The sequence below is a fragment of the Crocodylus porosus genome, unplaced genomic scaffold, assembly GCF_001723895.1.
Source record: "Crocodylus porosus isolate Cpor-Errol unplaced genomic scaffold, CroPor_comp1, whole genome shotgun sequence".
Lineage (NCBI taxonomy): Eukaryota > Metazoa > Chordata > Crocodylia > Crocodylidae > Crocodylus > Crocodylus porosus.
This window is the reverse complement of record NW_017728909.1, coordinates 10,095,998-10,105,706: the sequence shown is the minus strand read 5'-3', so window position 1 is coordinate 10,105,706 and position 9,709 is coordinate 10,095,998. Positions and strand designations below refer to the sequence as shown.

Sequence of the window (9,709 nt, the reverse complement as noted above, 5' to 3'; positions counted from 1 at the left end):
TATATATATATAGATATATATAGATATATATCAACTTTTACCAGGAAGATAGCTCAGTTTCTCATATCCCTTCAATCCATCACCCGTCCAACAAGTTTCCTGACAAAAGGATGTCATTTGGGCTGGGGCTGTTTTAGTATAATGCCTATCCAACTAAAAACTGGACAAACCACCATTTCTCCTGGACTACAGGGCAATGATTCAGATGAATAATCACAGAAGCAAAATGTGAGCTAAGCAATGTAACAAACAAATAACTATTGAGATTCAAAATCTCAGCAGTTATAAATCTCCCATCTGAGCACCAAGAAAGCCTTTTGGTCGCACGCTACCACCCACACTTTGGGTCACCCCTTTGTGCATCAGATCCTTCATCTGTGACAAGGGATCAGTAACACTACCTTTTTAATATATTCTGAAATTTACTGATGAAAGTACTAAGAAAGAACTACATATTAATATTATCAGCACTATTTATCACTCTTCACTTGCAAAACCAGGATCTCTTGTATGCCATGAGTTCAAGTGTGCAGGATTTCGAGAAAAAATAAATTTAGAATTCTAAACTTTCAGTTTGATTTCTATAAAAGCTTTGCTGTGTTTTAAATAATTAACTTATTTCAATCTCTCAGGAACTCCCAGAGTTAAAAAGTCGTCTCTGGGAACCTTTGCTAGTTTTAAAATAGCTAGACAGTGCAAGTGTACTATACACCACAGAGCTCAGTATTGTCTAACTGCCTTAATATTAGGCAGAACACAGCAGCATGACACCATATAGACTAACCTGTTCAGAGAGGCATGAGCTTTTCTGTGGGCTATTTCCTACTTCATCAGATGCTGTAGCCCATGAAAGCTCAAGTCTCTCTGAACAAGTTAGTCTATAAAGTGTCACTGCCTTCTGCTTAATTTTAGCCTAACAGCTAGCTACGCCTTTTTGCACCCTAATATTATCCAGCTTTTCTGGCAAGTGTTGCGGCCCATACTCAGCCCTGAGCTGCCACTACTATCAGTATTCAGCTAGACAGTTTCAAGCTCATTTGGAGTATATCTATATGAACTTCAGTCACACCTTTGACTGCAATGCACAGCAGACATCCCGTTAGAAAAGTTCCATAAAGACTCTGCAAGCTTTAGGCATAGCTTGAATGTGAGGACGTAAACAGGACAGAATCAAAGACAACACCCAGCTTTCACGCCTGCATTAATGGTAGGATGATCGTGTGAGCCAGCAAGCTGAAAAAGATGGAGAGAGAGAGAGAGTCTGCAGCTGTTTTAGCCAGCTTGGGCCTGAGCTGACAGCCAGACATCCATGAGCAGGTGAGAAAGAGACAGGACAACATTTTAGCTGGAACACCAAGAGACAGGTCCTGATAAAGAGGTAGACCTGGCAACAGCACAGTAAAGCTTTTCAAGACATCAGCAATATTCAAGCTGGAATAAATAGTCAAGGTGGAAAATAGTCTGGCTGATGCAGTAAGCAACAACAGATGATTTCCTCTTTAAAGTAACTCAATTATTAAGGCCAACCTACCTGGACATTTTTTAATTTGGACATTAACTATCAAACTATGCAATACCCTTTCCATTTTTAATTTTTACTGTAAAAACCCAAGGTATTAAACTGATTTTGCTTGTGAAATGCTGAAGGTGACAAGTGCAAAAAGATGCTTGTTAAGAAAATTGTATTGAAAAGGAAAATGGATTGTGCACCTTTAGTCATATACATTCAAAATAGGTGGCCAGATGCTACTTAATACGCTAATATTGCTTGACATAATGCAGTGCAATGCATACACTTCAATGATGCCAAGTCACTAGAAGTCTGGTATGTTTGCCTACTTCCACCTGAAGAGTATCACTGGCAGATACAGAATAGCTGTTGACCTTAGCAAACTGAATTAAGCAATTTATATTAATAACACAATAGTACATTTGTGGCCTAGATTACTTTTGGAGATTGACTAGATGACCTAATAGGTCATTTTCAGCTGTGGCTTCTATGATTTTCTCTAGGGCATAACGTTCTACTCACTACATGTACAGCCCTCCAAATAATACAGATTGACTACATATGATCCAAAATGGTTAGAAACTACTATTGGAGCAATTTAGCTGCAAAAGATAACAATTTATATTGAGAACTGTACACTGATTCAGTTCTGTCAAAAGAAACAATTTAAATATTCTTATCTTGTAACAGTCTTGCCCAAAAACTGTACCATAAAAATTTACCAGCCCTAACATATCTGTTGTGTTTAGCTACTCCTTATGGTAAAGTCGATAAAAAAACCCCTATATTTTTTACTTGTCCATAAAACCTTCTCTCCAACAAATAGGATTACATACAAATGCTATAATATAAATAAAGCAAGGAAATATATTTAAAAATCAGTGAATGTTAAAAGAGAGCTATAGTTATTTAGTGAACCTGCCAAGCACCTGAAGCATGAATTCCTAGCTGTCAACAATATGACAAGTCCTATTTTCCCGCACTGTAACTGCATTTTCATAGTCATTTACATCTATGCCCTGTAAGGATAAAATGCACCAGTCAATTAGTCATATTTCATACTTACGTCGCACATATATTAAATGATTATAAAAGATACAAGACAGTGAAGAATTAGATCCAGCTATTTTTAAACAAGGCAGAGAATAACCCTATAAAGTACCAAGGGCAGAAAATTCCAAAAGAAAACTGTTCTCCAAACACCACAGCCATTCTATTATTGATATCTGAAGTAATTGGGAGCATAATCCAATTAAAAATATTTTGGACATGAAAGGGAACAAACATAATTTCTTCTTATATTACAGCTACACAAACATTTGTATAATAAATGTGTGCATATTTACATTATTATGACTGACTGACTGATCTATTTTGCCCGCAATCTAAACAATATCATGTTGTGCATGGCCATGTAATATATACATATATATATATATAGCTTAATTGTAAAAACCACTGAACACTTTTATCGTAGAGCTCTTAAAAATTAAAGAATTTTGAAAGCTTTTTCAAATCAGATTTTTATCCATGTTTCTCTTAAATGGATTAGCCATTCTATCTGAAAAGTAGTTTATGACATGCCAACAAATAACTTTGATTTTAAATATCTCTTTGGAAGAAAGACGTTAAAAGAGAACATCTGTAGCCTCTGCATTGCTTTGCTTCCGTCTTCTTAGAAACAAAGGCTATAAGAATCCATTCTACAGACAAATGACATCTAGGTCCTTAAAATCTTACACACATGCCAATGGCAAATCCCTTAAAATGAAGCAGACCATCAATATTAGTTTCTTCATAAAACAACAATGTATATTTATGTCTTCAAACCTTGTTATCACCCTGCTCTGCTGATGTATTTTGTCAAGGCACCAAGGGCCTATTCAGAGATGTTAGCAACTGACTGAAGTGACTGCCACTGTTATTCCATTGACTCTGAATTACACCATGTGCCCATATCAAATAAAGATTTAAGAGTCTACACTGGCAAAAATCAATTAAAAAACCACCAGAAACTGGTTAATCCCAGGCTGGGCAGAACATTTTTAAAACTTCTTTTTAAAAGGACTGGATAAATACTTCTTTGTTTCCTGGGTGAATCATTAAAAATCCTGTGATGGAAAAAGGTGTCTAGCAAAACTGCAAATGAAGAAAAGAGATTTAATTCACCAGAAGGAATGATGTTCCAGGTGATTTCTTGCTTTTGCCTTCATGAAGTGTGGGAGGATGCCAAGGGAGCTGTTAGAAGAATGGGTGAGGAGGAGTGAAGGGGGAGGGAGCGTAGGAGGAGATGAGAACAGATGTAGGTAGGAACACACTTGTGCTGAACCTCAGAGCTAAGGACAAGAAATGTGAACTTGATATAGAATACAAGTAGTAAATGAAGCGATTCACACGTCGACACAACAGCTTTGTAGCAGCGGAAGAAATTTAATGGTGGAAATTTGGAAGGGCTCTACACAAAATACACACCAGCCTACCCACCTCAGTACTATGTTTCTGTAATCTTACTGACCACACACTCGGAGCCCGTCTGCATGGGTGCCTGTAGACATGCATGGAGGCTGCCCTGACACACTGTAATTATACCACATCAGAGCAGCCTCAATTAATTGAGCATGCTAATTAGAGCGCTCCAGGACCTTCCGAATCTCAAGCTGACTCAGCGAGCTTTAGTTCAAGTGCTTCTGCTGCCATTTTGGAGTGTGGGGACTCTGATATATGAGACACTGTGGACTCTTTAATTAAAGCATCCCCCTTCCCTGCACCACTCGAGCATATCTAAAAACACACCATATGAGCTGTGCTTGGGAACCAATTCAAAGTACTATTTCACCACATACGGCTATCCCAGATTTTGCACAATTCTCCTATTTAGGTAGCAATTCCACATATCAGCACATTTGGAAAATAGCTTGGAACATGGCTTGTCCTTGCTCACTCTGGAAGTCAGCCAGTGATCAAAACGTTCCTGGAGGGGAGTAGCATCTGTACAGCATTTTGATGTAGTTTTCAAATATGCCTTTCTCTAGAACCGACAGGTTCAGTGATCAAGTTCCTATGCAAGCTCCAATGTTAATGGTCCGGAAAGCTGAAAAGCTAAAAAAAGAATGCTAAAAGAATGCAGTCACCTTACAATTAATGCAGGGATCAAGAATAATACAGTAAAGTTTGCTTTTCATTTGTCATAAAGGCAGAGGTGTAAACTTACACAAAAACTTATCTTGGTTTTAGAAAAACTATGTTTTAGGGTATTTTCCACTATGACTGAAAAGAGGAAGGAAAGTAGGTTAAATTAAAATGAAGGACCAGATGTCAGAATTCACATGGTTTTAATGAAAATTTCAGTATGTATAAATACTAGATGATTTAAAAAAAAAAAAAAGTCAAATGTATATAGAGCACTGGAAACAGCTGCTTTTGGACAGACCTATGCTAAAAGGCACGACTTAAACATTTTTTAATGTTCTGTATATTTCTACACGAGCAAACTGAAAATGGAATTTGAAATAAAGAAATTAAAGGTGCATGCTAATGGTTAAAGGTGCACGTAACTTTCTTCCATGTAAGCTGCAATGTATTCAGGCCTGTACATTGTATTCAGAAGACATGCTCTTTTACTGCCTCCATGAGGAGATCCAGATGCATTGCCACAATTGGATTGTAAAATACTTTCTGGCACACTACTCAGCGCCTGAACTTTAATACCCCTTTGGAGAAGCAGTTACTGAATGGATTTTACAAAACAACATAGAATAATAACCTACATTCCAATAACAATGCACTCAGAGTCTATCCTTTAACTAGTTAAAAAAGGGGACCCGCAATATTTTTCTTAGATAGCAATAAAAAAAATGTATTTTATCCTTCATAATATATAGCACCACTCATCCCAAAGAATTTTATGCACCATGCAACACGCATACCAATGAAACACAAACCTCCCAGGGGAAGAGGGCAAGAGCCACCCAGAACACAGTGTGCAGACATACAGAAACTTGTGATCAAAAACAGCACAGGGAAACCCTTACTCTTATGTAAGATGAGAGAGCAGTCTTCATATTCTCTCAGCAGACAGAATTTCTAATCAGCAAAAGACCTAATCAGAATGATATGGTACTTCATCTATCCACCTTGCAGTGATGAAACAGTGAGAGCAGGGTAACGTAAAACTAATTCATAGGCCACCATTCCCTTGGCTTCATCTAGTGATTAAATACAGTTAACTGTGCAGGTCCATTATTCCTTATTCAATTTTATTTCATCATCCCCGATTAATATAACCTAAGGTTTTAAAGGGTCAATCAGATTATGGTCAATATCTTACATCTCAAAAGGTGCAAGTTGGCAGAGATGCAGGTGTAATTATTTTAAATTACATTTCTTCAACACACTCAGACAACTGAGGAAAATAAAAATTGTGTGAAGACATTCCTAACACATGCTATGCTGAAGTTAACAAGTCAGCAGTTACTGGTGAGACAAAATTGCTTCATACTGTACAGACACCCGGAGAGAGGGAGGGCTTATGAACATGATTCATGGTATATCTGAGGAAAACCCTAAGGTAACCACAATTCAGATAGGTTTTCAGCAGTATCATGATTTAAAAGAAGAAATAACCACTGTGGTGTTTAGATCCTTGCATTTTCAAACTTGCTGCCTAACCTTCACTATAAGCATAAAGCCAAGGAGTCTTTGAACTGCTAGTTGGACAGACATCATTCCACATACTTGCTCATCTGGTAAGGAGTCCAGATAAAGACAGATAAAGATGAGAGAAGTTGAAAGAATGGTAGAAAAACCATGCTAAACCCAGAAACTGCCCTGTTCTATCACTTTTGCCAAGGGAGAGAGCCCAGCTCAGTAAAATCATAAGAAAGCCTGTTCCAGTTTCTTCCTTACTGCAACTCCTGCCACTGAAAAGGAACAAACTGCATGCATACAAAAATAGTTGCACAGAATGCAACACCCTGTACAGGTTTGAGTAGTAATTTATAGGAAAGAAAAGACTCACTTGCAACCCCTGATGCAATTCCATAAAGCAATCCTCCTCCGTCTGTTTGCTGCTGAAAGACATGGGTGCCTGGGGGAGGGCTCCTTTCTTGTCTAATGAAGTTGTATAGCAATGTCTTCACAAGTCTGCTGGTATATGGGAGACTGAAAAAAAAAATCCAATATTTATCATTCTACATGATAGCCTGGAAACTGCAGTGATGTAGATGTGTGTATATGTATATACATCTATACACACACACACACACGTGAGCATGCATGCACAAGATAGCAACCACATGTACAACCAAACTCAGAATTATCATGCTTTGCACATACATAGTCCATTTCATCTGAGTAACTTAAAGATCCCTGAAGCCCTTACTGAATTAGGCCCTCCTGATATTATAAATAAGGAAACTGAGACACAATTAAGTTAACTGCTTTGCCCAAGGTCCGATGAAGAATCTGTGGCAAAGCTAAGGAAGTATCCCAGGTCTCCTACCTCTCAGCCTGGGCTTCTACAACAAGACAATCACTTTCTCCAACACAAAACCTAGCGATGCATAAAATTCAACAGAGTTTCTCTCTCTCTTTGTTCTCAAGCAAAAGGGGCCGGGTTTTTAGATTTTTTTTAAAAAAGCTTTTCTTCTGATGCAGGTCACCTTCTTCATCTGAAGGATAGTTAACACATATTGATTTAACATCTGGTCCAAATCTCCACTGAAAACATAACAAGGAGCAACTAGAAAGAGCAAGTGTTGTGGCAGCTTTCCGTGCATAGCAAGACATAGCCTGGCTTCTTGCACTCTGACCTGAGGAAGAATGTTTTGCATTCAAAAGCCTAACTCTAACTCTATCCCACCTACACTGCTGGTTCAATAAAAGAGCTGCAAACATCACTCTTACACTATACAGCAAGTAATCTGAGCTTTTTCATTTTTCACCTTTTATTCAGGTTGGAATAAGAACCTGAACTATGGTGAGGTTTTTCAATTTAAAGCCTATGTTGTTACCAGTAAAATAATAACCCTACAAGTAGCTCAATGTGGGTGGAGACCTGCACCCACCCAAAGCTCCCTTGACCTTACTGGGACTCTGTGTGTAAACCAATTGCAGGCTTGGGATCATGGACTTGTCTAATTATTAAGCTGTTGTTATCCCCATTAATTTGCTGCAACATTATCCACTAAGGAGCAGAGGACAGGGAGCACTATACTCATACTATTATTCCTCTGCACCTCAACTGTAGAAATCAGGTAATGACAGTAATTTCTCCAACTATTGAGTGTGGCTAGGACCAATTTATATCATTCAGCCACCATTTCTAACTTCACCTCAATATGCCTGTTATGTGTGTCCTGGGAGAAACCATTTTCCCTGAGACAAAGTGCAATCATTCAGATGTCTATATTCACTGTTCCTGGATAAACCCTAAAAAAGAATTCAAAGAATAAAAACCGCTAACAGTGTGTCCCAGGATATCACAAAGTGCATCTGAATGGTTGTCTTGGGATTGCATTCCTGTATCAATGGCAAAAGAGCAGCAGTACCTTCAGCCACTCACTAAATCCTGATTGGAAAGGTGATGTGCAAACATGCAAATCGTGGGACTTCTCTGCTGTCTGACAGACACAGGCATAACTTTTCCTTGACAGATGCGATCTCTATTCCTAGCCTTAGTGGGAGAGATGAGAGTTCCTGAACCTAACTATATTAAAACCATCACAACCCAAAGCATTTAAAAGAATTCAGAACCATTTGCCTGAGGTCTCTAAAACCATTCACCTTCTTCAAGTACAGTTAATGCTTCCTTCCCTCAGGTGCACTAGAAGATTAATTTCAGCATCATTTTTGAGGCAGACAAGTACTATAGCAAGGAATAGTGTGGGAAAACCCCTAAATAATCAAAAAGATTTTTTGTTTAAATTAAGAAGTTTCAAGAAGTTAATCAAGTTTGATATTGATACAACACAGTTATCCTCAATGAGGGTAACTGGTATTCAAACTAAAAGCTGTACTGAAGTTGGGGTAACACTTGGTAGTGTTTTCTTTTTTTGACGTGCCAACAAACTGCAGTCAAAACCTATTACATTTTTCTCTCCTTACATTGTCTTCACAAACAACAGTCTGTGAACACAAACCAGCAGTCTAACAATGGCATGAAAACAACTTGTTTTGCTCTCCATAGAACAGAACACTGAAACGTGACGTACCATCGCCCATGCATCAGGTATTTATGAATGATGCTCTCCCGCAGAATTTCCTTATGAAAGAGCTGGCAGGAAAGGAAGACAATCAGTGTCGTCACAGCTTCCAAGGAAATGCTGTATGTTATATCTCTGCAGGAAAAAGAGAGTATTCATAAACATTTATCTATCGTTTGTTTATATACTGCATTTTAAGTTATGAGAAAAAAGCTTTAAATTCATGTGTGCTTGTATATTATCTAGAACAAAGAGCCCTTGGCTCTAACTGTGAATATGGGATTAACAAATTCATAACCGAGTCCCAACAAATAAGAGGCAAGAAAAGAGAGATCATTTTGTACAAACAATAAATCTTTTTCTAGATCTGTGTCTGTTTACAAACAAATAAAAAACCCCAGACATCAAAGGAAAGTAAAAATACAAATTAACTACCTAAAAAATATAAGTTTCATGGTCGAGCAGGCTTTTGAACAAGCTGAATCTATTAATAAAATAACGCGTATATTTCAGAAGATTACACTGATACATGCACTGCACAACCATTTATTTTAAAAAATGCGTAGAGAGAATGCCAAGGCCTCCCCATAATCCACCATGCTGTATCCGACACATACGGTGGAGAAAAACCTGGCATCCCATGCACTCAGGTGCTCCTACAGGAAAAAGCTGGGTTGCCAGGCTTCTTCCCACAATCCTGCTCAGGCTCCAGCACCGCTGCGCTCCCCGAAGTGCTTGGCAGCCAAGTAAGCAAAATTCACAGCAGCACTGCAGCTTCTTCCCACGGCAGCAACCAGGTTTTATCCCACAGTGCTGCTGGGGCTCTAGCACTGCAGCTGTCACCCAAACTCATGGCTGCCATGGCAGGAACAAGCTACAGTGCTGCTGGGGGTCCACCACTATGGGTCTCATCCAGGAGCCTTGATGCTACTACAGGAAGGTCCTCCATCCATAGTTTCATAGTAGCTAGAGTTGGAAGGGACCTAGGTAGATCATC

General features: G+C 38.6%; 1 protein-coding gene across 1 annotated transcript in view; it reads right to left on the bottom strand.

Annotated features, from left to right (window-relative positions):
* DYM (dymeclin) overlaps positions 1-9,709 on the bottom strand; it is a 337,064-nt gene that overhangs the window by 262,925 nt on the left and 64,430 nt on the right. The window contains exons 6-7 of the mRNA XM_019531678.1: positions 8,722-8,847; positions 6,528-6,670 (exon numbers count right to left, since the gene is read on the bottom strand). Coding sequence (XP_019387223.1) covers positions 6,528-6,670; positions 8,722-8,847 — 269 coding nt within the window. The remainder of the gene's footprint in view (positions 1-6,527; positions 6,671-8,721; positions 8,848-9,709) is intronic.